Source organism: Canis lupus, chromosome 25, assembly GCF_003254725.2.
Source record: "Canis lupus dingo isolate Sandy chromosome 25, ASM325472v2, whole genome shotgun sequence".
NCBI lineage: Eukaryota > Metazoa > Chordata > Mammalia > Carnivora > Canidae > Canis > Canis lupus.
The window spans coordinates 29255533-29279803 of NC_064267.1; the positions used below are offsets into that span (position 1 = coordinate 29255533).

Genomic DNA, 24271 nt, shown 5'->3' on the forward strand with positions numbered 1-24271 from the left:
CACCAATTCCATGTACTGTGATGGCCTGGATGGCTGGAGAATGCTGGTCTAGGTGGTGGGAAGCAGAAAGAAACATCCCATTCTTCCTGAGCTGGGACTGCTTTCTGTAATTTTAGCTTCAGGGACTACGGATGTCTCTGGGAGTGGGATCTGGAAGTGGGATCTAGGGCTCCTAACGGGGCCTGCCAGTGTGGGTGAGGTGCCCCCAGTGGGGGGTTGGATTACCTCACTCGAGCCCAGTGGCTAGTAAAGCTGGCCCAGGGGTGGTCTTTTGGCCCTTTTCCTTACTATGTGGTAGAGTGGAGAACTTCTCTCAACCCCCTTTTCCTTGCTCCCCACCCCCATGAAAAGTCTCAGTAGAATCCACTGCTTCACTGAGGTTTGTCCAAATCCCTCTACATCAGTTGTGACTTTGGGCTGCACATCCTCCATGTGTACCTGCCAGCCTCACCTTTATGGTTGGCTGTATGCACAGACTTGAAGTTTCCAGCTTCCAGCTGGGTTTGATCAACAGGTGAGACCAGACTGGAGATTGAAGGGTAGGGGGAGAGAGACGTTGGGATAGCTCATCTCCTGGCCCTTCCTGTACCCCACAGTGTCTGAATGACTGCATTTTCCTGCTGAGAGCTACAGGGAGTGGGGGGGACAGCTATAGTTCTCCCTGGGTTCCAATAACGATCCCCCAGCATCCCAGAAGAGCTCCTTACCCCCTCATTGATTTCCCATCACCCGGTCTACACTGTAGATGTTTGACGCTCCTCAGTTACCCTGTCTGGGTGCACCATATGTTTCCCCGCCTAACTGACAGTTACACCTTAACATGCTTCATGCTAAATTGGAGATAAAAATGACACCAAGTGTGTCTAGGCTCTTCCGTTTTCCACGTGTCTCAATCCAGTGATCTGCAACCAGTAAGATCTGCATCACCTGGAATTTGTTAACAGTGTAAATCCTTCCTGAGTCAGAAACTGGAGGTGGAGACCAGCGAGCTGCCCCAAGGGTGCTGTTGACCGGGCGCTGGGAGGTTCTGAGCACCCTGCCCCCTCAGCCTGCTCATCCATTCACGCACTTGGATCTGGAGATGCAGTGCAATCAGGGTGTTTATGCTTATGTATTCTTGCCCGTCTTGTTTTATATAAAGCAGAGCCAGGTGCTTTTTGCCTCTGCTTCCCAAGAGAGGCAGCTCTGGTGGTGTGTCTGGAGTCTGGGCTTCTCGGTGAACTCACTTAAAAAACAGCCACCCAATGTATTAACCATTTGCTCAGTAGAAGTTTAATGGAGAAATATCTGTTTAAAACAATCAGTCAAAAAGAACAGCTCTTTTACAAACAAGTTATGGCAGTGACAAGTCAAAACCCCGGGCTTAATTTCCTGTTCCTTTGACCCACCCCTAGAAGAGGAGAGTGTGGAGTGAGGACGGATGGGGCCGTTTATATGTTAGCCAGAGGAATTACAAAAATACACTCTGATGTAGCAACAAGATTGTCATGAAACATGCCATGGGGGGGGGGGGGCGGGAAGGGACTGGGGGAGTGGGGAGAGAAAGACAACCAGACAGGGAGGTTCTCCACCCTGAGGGTGGAGACCTGAAGGCAGAGCTTGCCTCAGGGCCTTGGGAAGGAAGGAGTCCCGATTCCCAGCCGACAGGTCTGGGGCTGGAGACATGCTGTTTTGGGGATCACCTGGACACCTGGGGAGACAGAAATGATTAAAATGGCAAACACAGTAGTTTCTTTGACCTTTGAATGCTATTTGCCCTGGTGACTGAGCAATAGAAGGGAGGCAATGGAAAACTTATCAACTGAATAAAGAGCCCCTGAAGCAGCAAGTAGAGTTCCCTAACTTCCTCCATACACCTGCTTTTTTCTGGCCTCAAGTCTATTGACAGGATTCACAGAATAATGGCTGGGACTTGAAAGGCAGAGCTGAGGCCTGGAGCCCAGAAGCAGCTCTCTTATCCTTGATGTTTGGAATCCAAGTGTAGTAATTCATTTTTTGAGGCTAAATAGTATCCTCATTTATGGCTCTTTTATATTGCAAGTGCTCTTTACACCTGATTTCACCAATTCCTCACCACGAATGAATCTGCTCACTTTCCACTGTCTAGAAAGATCAAGGTGTGGGGCAGAAGAGAGTAGAATAGGAACAGGGAAAGGGATAGGAGGCAGATACCCTTTGCACAGATCTTTCTAGGACTGGACTTGCATCTCAATGTCCCTCCTTCTCGACATCATTACACCTTCTAAATAGGGTTCTTTAACCCATTTCAGTGTCAGGAGGCCCCACTTCCTCCAGCCTTCCAAGTGGTGGTTGGTATTGGGTATCTCAGAAGTCCAGAGCAGCCCTGGCAACAGGATTCCCCACAATGGAGACATCTGAGGCATGTGTAGGGCTGATTGGGGTGTGTGTGGGTGAGTGAAGACAGGGTCTCAGCTGCCTGGTGTGGACTCGTAAGTACATATCCATATTAGAACTCAGCCACCGTGAATGTGTGCAAAAAGGAACCAGAGAGATGGCTGCAGAAAGAGGAAGGAGAACAATCAATAATATACTCAAATGAGCTGGTTAACATTTCCAGTGGTTCTCTCAAGAACTTTACATCTTGAGCAAAGAAGCAGACAAGCTAGTTACCAAGTTATGTTTCAGTGCCTCTCAGCTGGAAGCTTAATAGAAAACTAGTAAAGTCAATTGTCTGAATAGGGGCTCAAAAATTTTTTTTAAATAAATTGATTTCTGCTAATGTGACTGATTTTATTTTTTATTTTCCTTTTTTATTTTTAAAAAGATTTTTAAAAGTCATGAAAGGCACACAGAGAGAGGCAGAGACATAGGCAGAGGGAGAAGCAGGCTCTCCAATGAGTAGGGAGCCCAATGCAGGACTCAATCCCAGGACCCGAGGATCACACCCTGAGCTGAAGGCAGACATTCAACCACTGAGCCACCCAGGTGCCCCTAATGTGACTGATTTTAAAATTTTTAGGAAAAGAAAATAGCTGTGGTTCAAAATTAGACAAGAGCCTCAGTGTCCCTTAAGAGCGACTTTAAGAAGAATAAATATCTAAGATTGGAAAGAATTCAATCCATGCCACTTTTGAAAGATATGCTGTGTTAGGTACTATGCAAATATGGCTTAGGAAGGAATAGGATCCTTGTTAAGGATCCAAAAGTATGACTTCAAAAACCGTGAGGGTTAATTCAGGGCCTTTAGAGATTAGTCATTCTGCTAAAATGCACATGGCAGCCTTCTCCTCACAATTTAATACTTACGTCTGTATTTGGTAATGCATCTTCTACAACCAGCTTACCTGCAAAGAGCTATGTGGGCTGCCCCCATGCTGAAGTGTGGGTGCCAAAGATTAACAGTTGTATTAATATACTTTGAAAATGAGGATTATTAATGATCTGGCTACCTTTGACATATAGAGAGCAAAATAAAACAGCACATGTAGACTTTTTTAATGCCCCTAAATCAGGGAAAAGCCTCACTTGGGTAATGTTCGGGGGAATGTTTATGACCAATTGATTAGTTCTTTCTATTAGGGTAAGTTTCTACTGTTAACGAAGAGGTATGAGGCTCTGCAGATAATCAGATTCCCATATATGAATTAAGGCACATATGTTTGATGAGTAGAATTTTCTTAGATTTTCAGAAAAATTCCACTGTGCTAGTTTTCTACTCCACTAGAAGTTCTGTACAGGGTGACGGACCAAGGAAAGTGGAATTTGTAATGACTGGGCAATAAATTAGAGGGTTTGATGTTTATTATCTGATATGTATTATAGTACATGTAGAAGCATTCCCTTGGGCATAAGATGGCCCAGATTCTCTAAGCCTTGCTCAGTGATGATGATGAAGTAGGTCTAGCTATGGGTTCCTAGATAGTCTCTGAGGAAAGGTGAACTGAATGGTTACTATGGCAACTGGATAGGTAGATTGGTCCACTTAACTGTCCCCATAGTAACTGAGCTCCTGGAGAGTGATAGAGGAATTAGTTATCTTAACAGGCTACTATTATCCCCATGGTAACCAATCTCTAAATGGCAGTGGTCAGCCCTAAGGAACAATCTGAGGAAAATGTTTGCTCCCTAGAGAAAGGATAGGTAGGAGGCAGAGAGGTGAATATACCTTCCCTGCCTCCCAGGAGCTGAATACCTTGGGGAGGTCTGGGATGTGTGTGTGTATGTATCTGGGGGCTAATGTGCTTCCAGGCCCAGGAGAAAGGCTAAGACAGTTGGGTATATAAGGTTTCCTTTTGCCCCCAGCTCATTCGTGCCCAACTCACTCATGGGTTGAAGTGGACGGTGCAGCTGGGAGGGGCTCCCCTTCCGGCTACACATTACCATTCTGATGCAAGGTGCGCCGGCGCTGACTGGACTGCATGCTCAGGACCAGGTACTGCCTCATAAACTCACTGAACCGCTTTTGGTTGGCCAACTTCCGGGCTGACTTCCGGGCCCCAGTGAAGCCTCCAAATCTCTTCTGCAGCTGCTTCTGCTCTATCTCTCCAGCCTCATCCATGCCTGGCTCGGTCCCTTCCTGGGCTTGGATTAGGCTCCTGATGCGAGGCATGCGCTTCAGCTGGATCTCAGAGGTACTTGGCTGGTGAAGGACAGTTGCCACGTGCTCTGGGGCAGCAGGGCTGAGCTGCCAGGAGCTCCTGGCCATGACCTTGGTGCATGGAGTCCAGAGAGGGCTGCTGAAGACCTTCCCTTCACACTCAAGGATGCACACCTGCAAAGATATAGGCAGCGTGGGGAGGGAGGGAGGGAGGAGAAGGATTGGGAATGTCCATTAGTCCAAGGTGATGACATAAAATCCTTCTATTGCATACAAAATCCACATTGGTACCAATGCAAGTGCTTCTGAAGCATCTCTTTTTTAGGTATCGTGTAGCAGTTTTACACATAATCACTCAGGTTTGTAGAATTTCAGAGTTGCAAAGACACAGAAAACTATCTGGCCAGAGAGGTGAGTTAATTTACCACAGGTATCACAGAAAGTCAGTGCGGAATGAGTGCCCCAAACCACACTCAGAGCACTAGCTGAGTTTTTGAAGCCAATACGACTCACGACTCACCCATAAAAAAGAATCTTATTTTGTTCTCTTCCCAGGCTTGGGAGAGATCAGTTTGGTTTAAGAAGCTGGGGATGTCAAAGCATGTACTTAAATCTGCATGTTGAGATGAACCCTGGTGTGGTTCATTTTTCATCCCACATATACTAGTTCTCACTTACCTGTGTCTCAGTTATAGGAAATGAGGGTCAAGACCCTTTGGAATGTAGACAGGTTGGAGTCGGGTTTAGGTGGGGAAGAGGGGCCATCAGATACCATCCAGTAGACCTGCCAGGGCTCTGGGAACTTCTGCTGCTGCTCTGTCTCTCCAGGTGTCTTCCACTTCTAGTCTATACCAACACCCTGGTTGGTATAGGTTTCCATACCCTTCCTGACTTGTTCTGGCCTTGGCCATGCTTCCCACATTCCTATCTTTGTGCTTTTTGGAAGCATCTAACCTCCAACTTCTTTTACTATTTGCTGTCTTTGCTTCACCCCAAGTACTTCTCTGTGTTTCTGTCCTCCGCCAGATGAAAACCCCATTTCAACTTGACCTTGCCATCACAGTCACTGGGTAGCTGCGGAGCCCTTCATCAAACCTTGGAGCTCTTGCCTGGCTTACAGGGCATCAAGAGATACTGCTCTGTCTGGACAGCTGTGGGACATCAGAAGACTGGAGTGTGTGCCCAGTATCCCCTATCTGGGGAGCAAAAGCCTCCCCATAGTGTTCAGAGTGGCACAGATGTTAATGTAGGCAAGGTTTCCCACCGGATCCCTAAACAAGGATCCCTCCTTGTGCATGAAGCTAAATCACATACCTTATAGCCATCACACTGAACTTGAAAAAATGGCTCCTCCAGTCCCGCTTCTCTGCGACCCTTTGCCACTCTTGACCCTGACCCTCTTTTGTCTCTGCCAAGCTTCTCCAAGATGTGGTCTGTACTCATGCCTCCATTTCCGCATCTTCCATTTTTGCCTCATCTCCTTGAAATCTGCTTTCTGCCCTCTTCTTCCACTAATTGCCCTCTCGAGGACCACCAGTGAATTCCCAGTCACCAGATCCACTTGGGCCTCGTTGTCACAGACTATGCTGCATTTGGCAGCACAGGCCACACCCTCCTGAAAATTCTCTGACATTGCACTCACCTCTCAGACTCCTTCCTTCTGGGTTCCTAAGATTCTATCTTTAAGATTCTTCAAGATTCTTTTTTTTTTTTTTTCTTCAAGATTCTTATCTCTCTTTACAATCTTCCCCTTGGTGACTGTTCATTTCTGTGATTTTGGTCATAACTTTCAGAGCATCCGAGGTCTATAGGTTCAGCGCCTGACATCCACTGAACTCCAGACACTTCTCTGATCCCTGTCTGGTATCACCATCAAAGTATCTAACTAGCACTTTAAATGCAAGTTGTTAAGAATTCCCTTCTGGGGCAGAGACTGCCAGTTGCTCATTCCATACCCATCTTGCCGCTTCCTTCCTAACAGAACACTTGTCTTCTTCCAGAAGGCCACATGTATGTTTCTCAAACTCCTTTTTAGCCAGAGGTGGCCAATGACATAAAAATGGAAGCGACAAGGTGGGGCTCCTGGGAAAGTAGGAGGCTGACTCATCAGGGGAGAGCATCCTTTCTTCCTTCTTTTTCCCCGTCCTCCAGCCTCCTGCTGGAACTCAATTGGCTGGAACTCAATTGGCTATCTTGAAGACATGAAGTGACTCAGAGGATGGAAGCCATGTGGGAGTGGCACCCATATACGGATAAAGTAGAAAGAGAAGGAGCCTGGGATATTGGCGATGTGGTAAAGCTGCCATACCAGCCCTGGATTATCTACCTCCCAACTTCTTTATGAGGAATCAAATCGCTGTCTTATTTAAGCCATTGTTACTTTAGGTCTTTCTTACTAGCAGGTGATATACCTTCTCTACCTTAAGTCTGCTCTTCTGCTTGGTCTGGGTGGGAATCCAAATAATCTCAAAATTATTTATTTATTTATTTATTTATTTATTTATTTATTTATTTAATTTATTTTAGAGAGAGGGGTTGGGAGGGGCAGGGAGAGTGGGAGAGAAGCAGCCTTCCCATTGAGCACAGCGCCTGAAGCCGAGAGGACTTGATCCCATGACCCTGAGATCACGACCTGAACTGGTGATCAAGAGTCGGACGCTCAACCAAGTGAGCCATCCAGGTGCCCCTCAACACTTTTAAAAAGACAGAATTCAAAAGCCAGTTAAATTCCTGAGGAATAGAACCAGGGATTAAAATGCACTTTTATAAAGATCAGGTAATTGTGAAACCTACCTGGGTTTGGAAACTGCTAACATAGTCCATGTTCACATGTTATGATGAGGTTTAGTAATTAATGTGTCCAAAACTCCACTGTTAGACAAGATATTACCTGAACGAGAACCCAAGACTTTCAATCCAGGATGTCTCCTATTCAATGAGCCCTGTGTGCTTGCAATACAAATTGGTGTAAATTAATACAAGAGTAAGAATCTTGCGAGACTAAAAGGTAAAGTTCTGATGGGAAAATTGCTAATTTTTGCTGGGCCAGAGAGAAGAAAGAGACAGTAGCCAGTGGGAGTGCCACTTATCTTCCCTGATAAGATTTCCAAGGTGCACCTTTTGCCAGGCCCCCCTGCTAGCCATAGGTAGTGACGGTGGCCCCTGCTGATATACAAGTCGTGAGCATATCTTTTCCATTTAGATTTTCCTCAGAGATGCTGATAGAACTATTATCATTAGTGCCAACTCAGCTGAGATACAAAGAGAAGCCACTTTTTCACATCCACAGAGTCACTGGGTATGAATGAATGGGAGCTTCCATAGTGGGGGGAGGGTAGACTTTAACACAGTGGTAGCTACAAACCCAAGTGCTCTTTAAGAATGGCTACTGGTTAAGGGTGCTTGGGTGGCTCAGTTGGTTAAGCATCTGCCTTCAGCTCAGGTCATGATCCCAGGGCCCTGGGATTGAGTTCTGCATCAGAGTCCTTGCTCAGCTGGGAATCTGCTACTTCCTCTGCCTCTGTCCCTCCTCCCGGCTTGTGCTCACTCTTTCTCTCTCACATAAATTTAAAAAACAAATCTTAAAAAAAAAGAATTGCTACTGGTTTGTTAGAATGCAGATTCTTAGCCTATACTCCTAGAGATGCTGATTTAGTATGTCAAGGGTAGGGCCCAGGAATCTGCATTTTTAGCCAATGCCCCGGTGATTCTGAGGCTGGACTGTATTTGAGAAATCCTGCTTTGGATCTTGCTTTGAGGAGGAAGGTGTCATCATGGAATATAGTGGTCGGAGAAAGGGTTACTTGGGTCTTTATTTAGCTGTTCCTGAAATACTTTGAAGAAAACCAGGCACAACCAACTTGTAGTACATTCTTTTCAGATCATCATCCCATTGAGTTATTATTCTATAGCCGTGGGTATCTAGTGGGGAGCAATTTTGTCCCCAGGGAACATTTGGAAATGTCTGGAGCCATTTTTGGTTGTCACATGGTGGGTGGGGAAGGGGGGGATGCTACTGCTATCCAATGAGTAAGGCCAGGATGCTGGTAAACATCCTACAATGCACAGACAGCCCCCCACCCCCACCCCATGACAAAGAATTATCCAGTCTACAATATCCATAGCGGTGAGTGTGAGGTATCCTACTCTATAGGGTCAAGAGGAAAGCAGGAAAGCATGGCTAGTACTGGGAAAGCCAGAAGTGTAAAATTTTGGAGATAACATGGAGTTGGAGCAGACTTGGTCCGCTCCTTACAGAATAGAACCCCAAATGCTTGTTGAACAGTTCTACACCATCCATTTACAAGAACAGGTGAAGGTTATTAAACCTAGAGGCTATGAGATCTTCTGGGAGCCCCTGGGTCGCTAAACCCAGATGGTAATTAGATTAGGTGTCAATCGGAGAAAATGCAGTTCTATGATCAAACCAGATGCATAGGCTGTACAGAGACTCAACATACTGTTAGATGAATTGGATACTGACAAAATCATCTCAACCCTTGATTTAGGAGAAAGTTTTGGGCAAATGTGAGGAATCCAAATTTGCAACAGCATTTGTAGCACCAGATGGGCATATGAGCTTAATGCCTAACACTCTGGTCTAAGGGACCCACCAGCCTCTTTCCAGAGATTGGTTAATGGACTATTAAGTGGAGCTGGACACATTTTCACAGCCTACACCGATGACATTGCTATATTAAGCCAGAGTGTGGATGAGCATCTGGAAAGTCTCAGACTGGTGCCAAATTCATCTGTAAAGCTGGGTTTAGAGGGAAACTGAGCAAAGGGCCATCTGGATGTCTGGGATCAAACATTAGGGAAATAGGCACATGAGCCCATTGGAAGGAACAGAAGAAGCTCACTGAGATTGTCAAGTTTCTGCCACTAAAGAATCAAATCACTTTTGACCAAAACATTTAGGAGCTATTTGCTTTAGTAAGTTATGCTAGAATATGAGGGCTAACATTAGTAGGGAAACATATAAATAGTGCAAGAGGAAAACATATTAGGAACTCTTACTGCAAATCAATCAGTAAGTTTTCATGTAATGAAGGTAGAAAGCACTAGAAGTTCATTTCTTTTGCTATTATTCAAGTTTCAGGAAGTTATAAATACATTTCCCCAGACCTTGAGGGTTGCCTTCTTCTTTGTCTCTAAAACAACTTGGTGAATCTAGTTTTTTTTTTTTCTCTCTACATAAGCTTATGGGCTAAGTATCATTCATAATTAGGCAGAAGCCCAAGACATTGCAATGGGTTTGGGTGTGAGAGTCATTTACTGACCAAAACTACAGTCTTACACAAAGCCAGCCATCCTTGGACCATTGATCTAGAGTGAGAAATACAGAACTTCCTGATAAAGCCAAGGATTTAAAGTGTCCTGGGAATAGCTCAGAATTCCATAATTTAGTGGAGGGATTGGGAAGGTGATCCTTGCTGAAATATCTAAGTTCCCCCAGCTCCCATAATTCACAAAGTTGGGAAAGAGTTGCAAGATTTGGAAATGAGATGTGGTTGCCAACGTTCTAGGCATTTCATCAAACTTTAAAAAACAGGTGAAAAGTGAATAAAAACTAGGAATAAAACAACCAGGCAGTCAGGTTCTCTGAGGGTCAGCAGGCACTTTGAAGGATTTCTCTTTCACTGTGAAGGTCTAACTGGTTATATTCTAACTTGTTTCCAAGAAGTATCAACTGGTGTTGTCTGGATCCCAGATATTTAAATGCTAGGGTGGAATGGAAACATGTTCCAGATTCTTTACTGGCTTTGAAAGATGCCAATGTGAAAACTCTGCAGCATTTGCACTGGATGGACCCATTAGGAGCCTAGGGGTCTAGCTGTCTTACAATTTCCATGGAACATGTTCATGAAGTACTGCTCTCTGCCATGCTCTGTGCTACACGATGGGGATCCTCAACACAATCAGAAAAGGACCCTTACACGTTATGGTAAAACACTGGCAGACACAAGTACCTGTCAGAACACAAAGGAGCGAGGTTGTGGCTCTACAGGGGGCAGGTGGAGAATCAGCATAGTGTTCTCATAGGTGAAATTTATTTTTTTTTTAATATTTTTTTTTAATTTTTATTTATTTATGATAGTCACAGAGAGAGAAAGAGAGGCAGAGACACAGGCAGAGAGAAGCAGGCTCCATGCACCAGGAGCCCGACGTGGGAATCGATCCCGGGTCTCCAGGATCGCGCCCTGGGCCAAAGGCAGGCGCCAAACCGCTGCGCCACCCAGGGATCCCTCATAGGTGAAATTTAATCTGAGTTTTGAAGTAGGAGTATTGGATGAAGGAGGAGGGAGAAGGCACAGGATGGTGGGGCAAGTTCTTGAAGCCTTGGGAAGGCCAAGAAGGGAAAGCGGGATTTTTAAGGAACTGTAAAAAGTGATTGAGGTGAGGAGTGTACCCTGGGGAGACATCTGCAGCCTGGGGAGAGCTGCAGGCCTGGGATCCAGGATGTCATCTCAGAAGGAGAGAGTATAGGAAGAGGAGAAGCCCCCGATCTTGGTGATCACTTGTGTTTACAGAGTGGGGAGAGGAACAGGAACCCAAGAGGACATAGAGAGTCTGAATGGAGAAGAGAACCAGGCAAGTTTATCAGGAGAGGATAAGGAGGACCTACAAATTGGTCCTGGACCTTGCTCGATGTGATGCAGTACAAAGGGGGCGAAGGCACAAGTGTAGATTACTTCCTGAGTGTACAAATATCTGTTCAAGTCCTAATGCTTTTTTTTTTTTTTTGAGTGGGAAATAATGGGTTACTTACCATGAAAGCTAGAGATTCCAGAATTGTGCATAACTTTCAGTCTTGTCTAGGCTACAAATTGAGAATTTAGCAGGATGGTGATTATCAGATTATCAGCTCATCACGGGTTTACAGGTAAACTACGTCGTCTGCTCTGTTTACTAAGATCAGGGGAAGGTGTTTTTTAGATAAACTTTAAACCTCTTTGTGCTGCACAACAAAGCTGTGGGCCTTCTATGTTTCAGCCAAACTCAGCTTTTTCAGGTCCTTAAATGACATTTCCCTCTGGGCAGAGGCATTTGCACATGTGCGCCTGGCCTCCCTCCACCATGGGGAACACTCTCCCTGCCTCTTCACTCCCACTTTTCAGGTCTCCTTAGATGCTTCTGATCTTCCAAAAGCCCGCTCTGTCTTTCTAGTCTAGTTTGGGGGCCACTGCTCTGGGCTTCCCTAGCACCCAATAATTAATCACTCCCTCTTGGAGGGATTATGGGATCTTCTCTCCCACTGGTTGCAAACTCCATCCATCTGGTTACCTACCTTTGGATCCTTTGCCCAAGCCTTGGGCTCAGCATATAGTAAATGCTCAGAAAAACCACAACAGATCAATGAGAAGGATGGATAAACTTTGGATGGGTTACCTGGGGATGCTCTTCATGATGCAGTAGTTATTGCTGTTCAGAAAACAGGTGTGGGGATAGGTTGGTTTTTGGGTCTGTAGGGGCTGTGTCCACTCATGGTTAGTGGGCTAACCCAATATGAATATATATTCCATATTTGTACACTTGCCTTAAGGAGCACTAGTTACTTTTGGTTGATTTTTAAAGATTGAGGAGTTTGAGGGGTGCCTGGGTGGCTCAGTCGGTTAAGCAGCTGACTTCTGATTTCAGCTTAGGTCATGATCTCAGGGTTCTGGGATGGAGCCCTGCATCAGGCTCCATGCTCAGTGGGGAGACTGTTTCAGGATTCTCTCCTTCTCCCTCTGCCTCTCCCCCCATTCTCTCTCAAATAAATAAATAAATAAACCTTAAAAAGATAAAGGTTGAGGGGTTTGGAATATGACACCTTTTCAAAGAAGTTTGACTACAAAGAAAAAATAATTGAGTTATATTGGGCTTAATAGAGGAATACCATTCAGACTGCTATGAAAGCAGTTAAGAAAACAGTTTATTTAATGTAAAGAAATTTAATGCCAGATTTGCACCTCAAATTCAAAATTTAAAATATAAGGGAGCATTTAGGTATTTGTTGTAGAATTAACTTTATTTTTTTATTTATTTTTTTTTATAAATGGATTTTAGCTATCCTTTTTTAAAAATTTTTATTTATGATAGTCACAGAGAGAGAGAGAGAGGGGCAGAGACACAGGCAGAGGGAGAAGCAGGCTCCATGCACCGGGAGCCCGACGTGGGATTCGATTCTGGGTCTCCAGGATCGCGCCCTGGGCCAAAGGCAGACGCCAAACCGCTGCGCCACCCAGGGATTCCCTGTAGGATTAACTTTAATACCAAAGATGGAGGGCAATGTACATGTTCAACAGGAGGACCATAGTTAAACAAATTATACTGTATTCATAGAAAGAAAGAACTTAAAATAATGTTAAATAACATGGGGAAATTATCCTGGTATAATATAACACCTGAAAAAACTAAAATTGTTTCTCTGACAGGTGGGATTAAGGGTAATTTTCTTTTTTTCAGACTTCTCTTAATTTGACAAATTCTCTAAGAGGAGTATGCATTATTTTAATAATGGGAATGAAATGGCGGCCCAGGCAGGCCTTTATCTGAATGTGAAAAAGTGGAAAGATGTCAGGGTTTGTACTTAGAAGATGTGAAGGCCCGTATTTGTTTCCTTTTTTTTTTTTTTTTAAGATTTTGTTGATTTATTCATGAGACACACACACACACACACACACACACACACAGAGGCAGAGACATAGGCAGAGGGAGAAGCAGACTCCCCTCCCCACAGGGAGCCCAATGTGGGACTTGATCCCAGGACCCTGGGATCATGACCTGAGCCAAGGGCAGATGCTCAACCACTGAGCCACTCAGGTGTCCCCTGCATCTGTTTCCTACTGACCACGTGACACCAGATGAGTCACCTGACCTCTGGGTAAGGCCCTAAGTTTCTCCTTCTGGGTCTGGAGGGAAGAAGGAGGAGAAGGCAGGGATGCTCCAGGACCTACCTCAAGGTTGAAGCTGTCAAGAGCTGGGCGGAGCTTCTCTCTGCAGGTCAGACAGTCCTTTTGGCAGCTTCCAGACACGCTGGAGAAGAGGCTGAGCAGCAGGAGGTCACAAAGGAGGATTTTCATGGTGCAGGAGCAGGAAGTAGGGTTCTAAAATGCTAAAACACAAGGAAGAGTGGGGGGGCAATTACACCAGCCATTCTGTGGGGACCTCACACAGCGGATGCACTAGAGGTCACAGCACCAGAGCCTAAGATTCACCTCCAGGAGGGAGTGGGTTATCCAGGAAACAAGAGGCCTGCCTCCTGTCAGCCAGGTCTACCCTGCATGCCCGGGGTTGGGGGTCTGGGCTCCTAGGGAGAGCACCCTTGTGATTCTAGCCACCTAGCTGGTCTCAACAGGCAGGAGCACTTCCAGGGAGCTAAAGGCCTCACTTAGTCGCTTACCCATGTGTGACCGTAAGATGATCTTGCCAAACTTCAGTTTTCACAGCTACAAAAGGGGTATAGTGGTACCTGTCTTGTCACAGGGCTGATGCAAAGAGATGAGATCCATAAGGGGAGTTTTGCACACGGCCTTGCAAGAGTGAGATTCATGAATGACTCATGGACTTTGTCTTGTCCTCCCTAGCCTTCCCTGTCTCAGCCAGGAATACCTGAGTCCCGGAATTTGCTCTTCCAGGAAGCCTCCACCAGGCTCCTTGTCTGCTTCCCGCACTAGGTGTGAGCTGGCTTCCTGAACACAGGGCCTATATGTTCACTGTGTTTAGTCCACACAAAACACAGGACCAGGTATGTGGAGTGGAGTGATTGAAAAATGAACAGAGACACGAAGATAATAGCTCCAGCTATTAGTTAGGTCAGCCGTTTATATTCTTTATGTAGGATTGCCTAAAAGGTGTGCAGTTTTTCCTGCTGCTCTTTAAATTTATCCGGCAATCAAGCCCCTGAATCAAAATGCTGTTTCCTTGGACTGCATCATTTTAAGTCCCTGTAGAAACATCTTTACTTGGAGAATTAAATGGAATAGGGAACAAGGGAAATTTCTGGCAATGTTGGGAAAGTTCTTGGCTGAGGTATAGGTCGCAGGGGTGTATACACTTGCTGAAACCCTGGGAATTGTACATTTAAATCCTGTGCATTTCACCGTACATAAATTTTAACTTCAACAAAGAGTCCAGTGTAGAAAAACAAAAATTATTGCTTTCTCATCAGACTATACTGAGAAAACGTATAAGCCTTGCTCTTCAAATGCGGTCTTCAGACCAATATTGGCATCATCTGGGATCTTTTTAGAAGTGCAAGATGTCAGGCCCTAAGCCAGAGCTACTGAATTTGGATCTACTTTTTAAGCAAGATTCTCAGGTGATCCAGACACATGCTAAAGTCTGAGAAGCCCTGCTAGAAGATGGATCTGGAATGAAGCAAGTCAATAAGAGAAGGAAGGGGATCCTGCAATTGAATTCACCCAATGGCCACATTGGGAGACTTTCCCAGTTCTTCTCCCGTGTCATCCAAGCATCTTATACTAAGAGGATGTCCACTAAAAGATGCTTAATCAGTGCTTGCTAAGTCAATGAGGTGATATATGAGATGGGTTTTGAATGAGTAATGGTTTGCCAAGAGGACACAGAAGAGGGCATCTGAGAGGCTCAGGAAACAGCCTTTGGAAAGACATGGAGGAGTTGGGACCACAGCCTGTGAGAGGTACCAAGGCCACTTGCCCACACTCCCTATGGGAAGCTCCCTGGAACTGGGTCTTGCTTGCCATCCAAAGGGTTTAAGCTTTACTCAACAGGTGATGGGGTGTCCAGGGCTAATGAACAATGAACAGAAACACCAGTACAAAGAAACATATTATATGCATTTTTTCTTCTCTATCCCAAAGGCCAGTGCCTTAGTTGAGACTTACTGCCTTGGCTATTGTGATGGCCTCCTAATTAGTCCACCTAATGATCTGGCTGCCCACCAAGCCATCTCCAAATCTGATGACATTACTTCATACTTAAAATGGATCTGTAACCCCAGTGGGACTTCGTACTGCTCCTGCCCACTTTTTCTAGCTTTGTCTCTTGTTGTTCACAGTGACATCTCTTCTGGTCGTAGGGAATCATGCAGTTCCCATTTCTATCCTGTCCTCAATGCCTTTGAATCTTGGCACATGCTCTTCCTTCTGTCCAGAATACCTGTCCCCAATTTATACTTCCTACGCACCTCAAAAATTATCCCCTCTGGGAAGTCATCTCCAAACCATGGTCTGAGTTAGATGAAACTCCTCTGTTTCTATGCCATCGTGAAGCAGCACATCACAGTGGGAAAGGAAGAGAGCCTCGGGGGCCTGTCAAACAGACATGACAGACCTGGGTCACAGAGCTCTGATTTGCATTTTCTCATCCGCTCATCACTACAGAATGACTAGGTTCAGATCCTATATCTGAAACTCAACTTCTCAGTTTCTCATCTGTAAAAATTGGACAATAATAGTGCCTATCTCATAGGGCGATGAATGTGGTAACGTTTCTAAGAAGTTAAAATGGCACCTGGCACATAACCAGTGCTATAAAAAAGCTTATAAAAGAAAAAAGCCAGCGCATAGCCTTCGCTTTATAATGCTATCATCATCTCTCACATGGCACTTATGACATTGTACTGTAAGCTTGGATTTCTATGGCTACTTGTCCCACTGGGCTGTGACTTCCTGAAGGGCTGAGACCATGTTATATGGTTCTCTGTATTTCTGGCCCCAAGCACAGAGTGAGGAGGCACTTAAGAGGTGCTCAGAATGTTTGATAAGAGGCAGAAGAGTATCTCTGGAGCATTATTCCTTCTTTTTAGCTAATGTAGAGTTGAAGAGCATCTAGGAGCATCTGCCTCACTGGGGTCTGAGAAGCTAATGGCACAGGAGCCACTTCTGGACTGTGTAACTGACAGCATGTCTGTTAGCTAATTGTTCAGTTCATGGGGGCAAGAGTGGGAATGGTGTCACTCCAGAGCAAGGCAAGACACCATCCTAAGCTGTAGCCCCATGCCTGCTCTGCTATGGTTGCAAAAGGCTGGGAGGCGTGGCTGGAATAGTGTCACGTGCTAAGTCTGCAGGTTAAATACGTGTTGGTGCACAAGCTATGGAAGCTCATCACACCGGTTCTTTTGAAGAGAAAATGTGTCCTTGAGTTCCAAACAGCCACCCCATAAGCACATGTCAAATTGAGGACTGCTCGAATATGCCTTTGTTTATTCTGAGACTTGCCTTTACATTTATTATTTTCTTAAATTTTAGTCCTTCTAGGGGCACCTGGGTGGCTCAGTGGTTGAGCAACTGCCTTCCCTTCAGGTCGTGATCCCTGGGTCCTGGGATCAAGTCCCACCTTGCGCTCCCCGCAGAAAACCTGATTCTCTATCTGCCTATATGTCTGTCTCTCTCTCTGTGTGTCTCTAATGAATGAATAAATGAAATCTTAAAAAAATTAATACATTTTCGTCCTAGTTGGGAGACGTTTTTTGTAGAATTTGTCCAGAACGGCATGGCTGTGCCCTCTATGGCCACATGGTGGCAGTAGCTGTATGTCACCAAGGAAAGAGAAGGCCCGGCGGAGAGGGACGGGATCCTTCCTAATACACAACTGCCATACATAACGTTTGCATAGGCTGAGCTGATAAGTTGTGACAGATGTTAATGAAATGCTCTCCGGCTGAGGTTTTTCATGAACCTCATTAACTGTCGCTACTTGCACATTCAGGAAATGCCCGGTGGATTGACTGATGTTTGTTATCTCAAATTCTGGGTAAATGGGTTTTTAGGATGAGGTGAAGAAAGAAGATGAGCTCCTGGGACATTTAGCATGGAAAATGTATTTGATAGCCTTGCCGCATGTAAAATGTGAGCCGTCCTTGGTTTGGCACTTGGCAAATCTTATCATATGCACTTGGCATTAGCTTGCCCCCACCCCCCTGCTCCCCTCTGGGGTGGCCCACCATACACCTCTCTTACAGGCTCCAGCCTCCCTACCCTCTGTGTCCTACTCCTCGCTCTGAACAAGTAACTCCACCTATTATTTAAAACCCATAAAAAAAAAATCCATACACGAAGCTATTTATTCTTTGCAATTCCAAGAGTCCTTAAAATGGGACCGACGCAGGTCTATCTCAAAGGTAGTGATATCTTAATGAGACCAAAATAAGTGAAAGCTCAAAATAAATCTAATTATCCTTACAGAGGGGACCATATTTTGTACTTTTTGGTACTCCTCACAACACCTAGCATCATTGTGTTCTAGGTTAAGTCAGATTTTGAACTGTACTGAAAAATCAATACTTTCATTTTTAAGAAATCTTAGCAACATCGCTATGCTTTGTCCTGTAGCTCTGTGTATAAGTTAATGTCATGTAAGTGAAGGTGAGTAATTAGTTAATTCATGGATTTTTTTAATTTATTTATTTATTTATTTATTTATTTATTTATTTATTTTCATGGATTATATTTATAAGTTTTATACTTTGTGTGATCTGGGGTGAGCTACTTTACCTGAGAGTGTTTGTCTTCTTCACTGCAAAAATGGGATCATGACAGGTGGTGGTTTTTGTTTATTGCAAGAATACTGACCCTCAGTAAATAAAACTGCCTGGAATATGTTTGAATTTTACCTGGCTTGTATTTCACTTGGTGAACCAAGCTTGGTTAACACTTCCGTGTGATGATGCTATCATCTGGACATCTCTTATTGAATAAAGGAATGTTTAATTACCTCTTATTTCAGTAATGACACCTTATAAATATAATTGTGCCTCGTTGTTTATGAAGATAAAATACCACTGTGTTTTAGTCTTAATCTATTTGCATGTAATCTTGCTTCCCAGGGCAATATAATTAGGTGCTTATCTGTTTGGAGGATTACGTATGAAGCTAAAAGTTAATTGAGTTTTGTCTTATGACCTATGAGAAAGGCTGTAATTTTGGTGCTTTTAGTGGAGAAGGGGAGGGGCAGCCTTTCTGTGAGAGCCACATACTTCTCTGTTCTTTTCATCAGCCACGTGTGTAGATATTCTTCTTTAGAGCTGACAAAATATTTTTATATTCATATACGACCCTATAACCAAGGGTTAATAATATGTCTCTTTTTGAGAAGAATGTAAGTTCATAGGGGTTAAGCAACTTGCCTAAGATCATCCAGCTTATAAATAGCAGAGCCAGGACTTAAACTCAGATGTTTTGACGTCAAACTGTGTGTTCTGGGAAACTGTAAACTCTATATACTGCTTCTGCTTCAGAAGGGTTGGCCAATTCTGGTGGAATCTCACTGGGCCAGTCTCTATTTGTATTTGACAGTAATCACATTACCGCTATACTTAGAATACGATGTGCCAGGCGCTGTGTTAATCGATTTGTAAGCATTCATCCTATGGGGTAAGTGGTATTATCCCCATTTTACCATTGAGAAGACTGAGACTTGAAGGGAGTGCCAGAGGTGAGCCTCAGGCCCAGCTGATTTCCAGGCTCCTGCACTCACTAGGCCACTCAGTGATCTCAGCAGCTGTCTCTGGGTAGGTGAATTCATTCTAAGGATTACCCCCTGCCCTTTTATTAAGATTTTATTTATTTATGCATGAGAGGCAGAGACATAGGCAGAGGGAGAAGCAGGCTCCCCCTGGGACTTGATTCCAGGACCTGAACCACTGAGCCACCAAGGTGTCCCTAAGAACTCCCTTTTATCCCGACTCTGGGCTTCCCCTCTCTGATTGCAATGTCCTTATTGTTGTCTCTCTTTCATAGAGAAATTTTTCATTGCCCACAGGCATGGGGGTTTGTCTTCTGCATGCCTCACTCTTTGACCCTTTGTAGGCAGAGGACTCCTCCACTGGATTTTGCTTGTTCACCAGCTGTTACTAAGAGAGCCTCCTTTAGTGGCTTATCGTCCTCTCACCAATATGCTCATGTTCAAAAAGGTCCTTCTTCTGCTCTAAATTTCCACCTGGAAGGAGGAAATGAGCAGAGAGGAGGTGGAGGGCAAAGCAGGTCCCCCACCCCAGCGTGCCTGGTGCTGGTGAACAATGAATGAGCAAGAGCCCTGTGCTTAGAAACAAGAGTCCTGGATTCCAGCCTTGGCTCTCTTGTTACCTGTGGGATCTGGAGCAAATCTCTTTCTTTCTCTGGGCCTCAGTTTCTCCTTCTCCAGAAAGAGTCAGTTAGGTTAGATGGTTAATATTTTTTATTTTATAAGTGGCCATATATTTGGGCTCTTCTAATAAGGAGAAGCAAGAAGGAAGGAGGGAAGGACGAGGGAAGATGAGGGTTTCATGAGGAAGCAGCTTCAGGGCAGCACAGAACAGAGGCCGAACAGCCCAGCTCCAGCTCAGGAGAGGGCTGGGAGGGGGCGACAGACATATTCCCTGTCAGGGCTGCCAGGAAGTTGGAAAGGTATCACTCTGAACTTTGATTTTCCAGATTCTGACCCATAGTTCCACAGATGCTGTCAAAATAAGTGGATTTTTAAAAGCTTTCATTTACTTTTATATTAAAATTACCTAATGTTCTTTCAAAAAGATTAGAAAGTACATGTAAGCAAAAGGGCTATGAATCTAGACCAATAACCTTCAAACTTCTTTAGTTTTTTTTTTTTCCAAACTTCTTTAGTTTTATATCTCCAGCAATCAAACCGTTTTAAGCAGACATTCCCAATTGACCTATAAGCTAGGTACATTATAAAGCCCACTAAAGGGCAAATTAAGAAAGATAATATAAAAAGCAAGACTTCAGTTTCCCAAAGCCCAGTGGATTGTGGGGCACACACCCCTTTTGGAGACCACTGGCCTAAACTCATTGCCGTTCAGCTACATTGATGTGAGTTGCTACGAAGCCGAGGACATTCTGACAGTCTTCTCTGGCACAAAGCACTACGGGATCCTATCAGAATGTCAAACACGTTTCTTGGCTGGATGAATGAAATGATGAATGGGGATGGGGGGTGGAGAGAGAGCACAGGCCCAGTGTGGGAAGAGGAGAGCTTGGCTGTATGGTGATTCACTGACATTTTCACCAAGACTTAGACTTCTTGGAAGCAAGCTTTACACTTCGCCTGCCAAGCCAGGCCCTTCAGAGCTGGCAACACTTGTTTCTGCAATGCTGAGGGAGCAGCTAATATTTGAAAGTCAAGACTGAATGTGATTGTAGCTGGTCTAGGGAGATGCCCAGAAAATTGGCTTGCCCCTCAAATTGACATGCCCCAAATCTCAAGGTTTGTGGCCAGTAGGAAACCTTCATGTTAGGTACTGGGAGCACCTACAGGCATTTAAATAAAAGCGTTTAGAAAATCCAGTTTGCGTAATGAGTTGTCAGCCATTGAAGCCACTGCAAGATGCTGTCACAAGGACTCCTGTTTTCTGAGAAGGGCCCATCCCCTTCCTAGGATGTCTGATGAGTAGCTCCACCCAGACAAGGGAAGGGTAGATTGCAAAGTTTCCATCTCAGGCTTCAGGAGCTGTGGGTCCATGGGGTGGGGCTCCCTGAGCTCTGTTGATAAAAGCATAGAACACTCACCCTAAACCTCACATCTCTACTGTGTGTGTGTGGGGGGGGAGCGTGTGTTAGCATGAAACAAGCATGTAGACAAGCTTAGCTCACTTCCGGGCAATGAGGATTTCAATAAAGGTTAATTCCCTTGCCCTCCTTTTGGGCTTTGTCCTGGGAGCCACCTCCCTCTCCGAAGCCCTCCACCCATCCCAATCCTACCTCCTTGCCCGCTCAGTCTGAATCCCTGGAATCTCTGGAGCAAGTGCTCCTTCTTCCAAATTCCTCCAGCACTTGCTGTGTGGACCACACAATTTAGGACTTAATTACCCCCAGCCTTGCATCCGTTCTCTAATTGTTTCACTGTGTTTGCATTGTCCTACCCCCACCCCCATTAGTTGGCGAGCCCCCCTGGCCCCAGAGGGTGGTGTGCAGAAGCTGGGAAGGCTGGGCTTGGTCCTCACAGGGCCTGGTCCAGTTCAGTCCCTAACACGGTATTTAGCTGAGCTCTCAGCTTCAGTTTCGCAACGTGGAGACGATGACACCAGCTCACGGGGCTGTTGCTGGGGACAATGGGTGTGAAATCGTGAAGATGTAAATCGTTGTGCGAACATAAAGGACTGTTATTATCACCTCTGTTGGATCCACCAGAGCCCCCACATGCCTCCCCTGCCTGATGGAGTGTAGATGATAAATACCTGATTGATGGAATACAGAATGGCTTTGTGACAGCTCCCGTCACAGGCTCCAGAGAGCACGGGGTAGAGCCTAATCCTGCAATTACTCCCTTCATTGACAATGCAAAATCTCCTGCATTCTCTAAATCCCCCGAGTACCCTCAGCCCTCAGCTGATAAAGCAGAGGCTGCTGCCTCATGGAGAACAGAACAGCACCCCCCAGCAACCCGGGGCTGGACCGCACACAGTGCCCTCGACGGGGCAGCACACATGGCCTAGGGAAGGAAGCTGCTCCTTTTACTGATGTGGTGGGTAAGGACAGTCTTTCCAGGCACCCTCGCCCACAGAGGACTCCGCAAGCCCAAAGGAACACTAATCCTTCCTGTTAAAGGTATCGCAGCATCAGTGGAAGTGTATTGAATATTTCCCTGCCTCACTTTGTAAATGTGAAAAAGGAGTGTGCGTGCAGCAGCCACCCACAGGCAATGAGAAAGAACAGCAATTTCTTTGGGAGGTTTTGATAAGAAGCCAGGCAGTTACTTTCCCCCATCTATGTTGAGAACTCTGGTTTAGGCTTGCTGGCAAATGCCATGCAAAGCTCATCTTTTGTGAGTCTGCTGAACAATGTTATTGGTTATAATTGGGGCAATTATGGGCTGCTCGAGGAAGCGAAACACAGATGTTTAAGCCCGGGATCAGGGTATTCAAGTCCAAGCAGCTTGCTTTAAATAGTCCATTTCCCGAATCATCCTGCTTTACTTGAAATTCCCCCAGAACTTACCCATGTTCAGAGTGAGATGGGGGGAGGAGGGGATGGATAATAAAGGGAGGGGAAACGACACATGCAGAAAGTGACAGAGAGAGAGAGAGAGAGAGAGAGAGAGGGAGGGAGAGAGATGGATGCACAAAGGAGACAGAAAAGGAGGCTGAGAAAGAGCGAGAGTTTGGATGACTTCTGAACGTCATATTCAGCAGGACCTAGCAGAGACCTTTAAGTGGGAGAGATGGGCAGGAGGAGAAACATGCAGAGGAAGAGAAGAAACCCCCAGATAATTCAGGGGCTGGGAGCCCAAGGTCAGCCCTGCAGAAATCTACGTGGGTTTCGCACACCGTGGCCGCGATCAGCACCGGTCGAGCATAACGCCCCGGGTCCCACGTCATTACTGGCAATTTCTATTCAGTGCATCAGGGAGAAGGGTTCCCTCAGGACGGAGAAACCCAAATCCAAATCAAGTTCAGAGGTATGTTGAAAACCAGCCCGAACACACTCGGAGGGAAGGAAAGAAAGGAAGTCAGCCACAGAGAGAAATCATTCACCAGGGTGCCCCGAAAGGCCAGCCCCCTGCCCCGGTGCCTGCTCCCCCGCTAATCTCACGCCTGCATCCACCTCTTCTCAACAGAGAACAACGACATAGTGGGGGCCGCATCTGGGGAATCAAAACTTTTTCTCATTTCCAAGTTCAGCTCTTTCTTCTTCTGCAGCTCTCTTCAGGATGAAAACCTCAGCCCTCGCCTCCCACCCCCTATGTGAGCACTGAAAGTAAGATGAATGGAGAAATAATTTTGCAGGAGGCCAACAGCATCCACCCTGGACAAAGGAGACAGGGTGAGGGGAGAGCCCCTGGCTGCTGTGTTCCTTCCCCGGCCTCTCAGCTGTGCATCCGGGGCTGGGGTTCGCATGCAGTTGCCTACCTGAGAGCTGTCAGTAGCCCGGCTCCCTCGGATGTGAGGCTCAGTCCGCCGTACCAGCCACACCAGCATATATATAGCCTCCCCCCACCCCCCCACGCACAGCCCTCCCCTTCCCTGCCCACCTCGATGACACATACACACGCTGACCCCCTTCATCAAGCGAACAGCAGAACCTACAATCCTCCCTGGCTGCTCCCCGCCCCCCTGGCTCTGAGCTCAGACCTGTGACACCCCAACCGCCCCCCCATCCATCCATTCTCGAGCCTGCTTTACCTGGACTCTGTTCAGCCAGGATCCCACAGCTGCCTTCTCTTTGCTTCCAGAGGCACGGTGAGCACTGATGGGGAGCTCTGGGAGGAGAAAAAGACTCCTGGTGACAGCAACCAAGCAGACCCCAATCCCGGAGTCTCCTTGAACAACCTCTTTTTTTTTTTGCCTGAAGAGTAAGGAAGAGGAAGCGGGCAGAAGGAGGGGAATCTCACGCCAAGCTCCCACCGGCACAGAGAAGCCCAGAGCCGAGCTAAAGCCAAGCCCCCGCTCTTGTCACTGCCCCACAGGCAGCAACAGCTAGGCCACTCAAGAGAGTGGCTCTGACCTGCCACGGGTCAGGTCCGGGGGCATTTTCACAGGTGCCCACAGCAGGGCACAATGTAAGATGCTGAGCCCTTACTCTCAGAATGAAGTGTCTGAAACTCTGGCTCTACTGTCACAGCAAGTTACTGCTCTTCGAGAACCTCAGGTCCTCCTTCTGTGAAATGGGTATGGTACCTCCTGAGTAGAAAAACGAGATTCCATTTGCATTTGGAACACAGGAGACCCTTAATAAATGTGTTCTGCAACCCCCTCATCCATTTCACATTAAATAACACCCACCGAATCTAAAAATCCCCTGTCAACACCTA

General features: G+C 45.9%; 1 protein-coding gene across 4 annotated transcripts; it reads right to left on the reverse strand.

Moving 5' to 3' along the window:
- Positions 1-1249: 1249 nt before the first annotated feature.
- On the reverse strand, positions 1250-23786 carry PNOC (prepronociceptin). 4 transcript variants are annotated; one of them, XM_049101175.1, is made up of 4 exons: positions 23643-23786; positions 13501-13658; positions 4414-4732; positions 1250-1690 (listed from the first exon to the last, which is right to left on the reverse strand). In XM_049101175.1, the coding sequence occupies exons 2-4, from the start codon at positions 13624-13626 to the stop codon at positions 1605-1607; spliced, it is 531 nt and encodes a 176-aa protein (XP_048957132.1). In that variant the 5' UTR covers positions 13627-13658; positions 23643-23786; the 3' UTR covers positions 1250-1604. The 4 variants fall into 4 exon arrangements, with proteins under 4 accessions (XP_048957132.1, XP_025318775.1, XP_048957133.1 ...); XM_025462990.3 differs by having other exon boundaries at positions 4342-4732; XM_049101176.1 differs by having other exon boundaries at positions 4284-4732.
- Between the last annotated feature and the right edge of the window lie 485 nt (positions 23787-24271).

Coding starts and splice junctions, on each gene's coding strand:
- PNOC (XM_025462990.3), bottom strand. CDS start 13,626: ATGAAAATCCTCCTTTGTGACCTCCTGCTGCTCAGCCTCTTCTCCAGC. Junction 4,733..13,500: donor TTGACAGCTTCAACCTTGAG/GTAGGTCCTGGA, acceptor ATATCTTTGCAG/GTGTGCATCCTTGAGTGTGA. Junction 1,691..4,341: donor GCGCACCTTGCATCAGAATG/GTAATGTGTAGC, acceptor CTGTCTCCCCAG/GTGTCCAGGTGATCCCCAAA.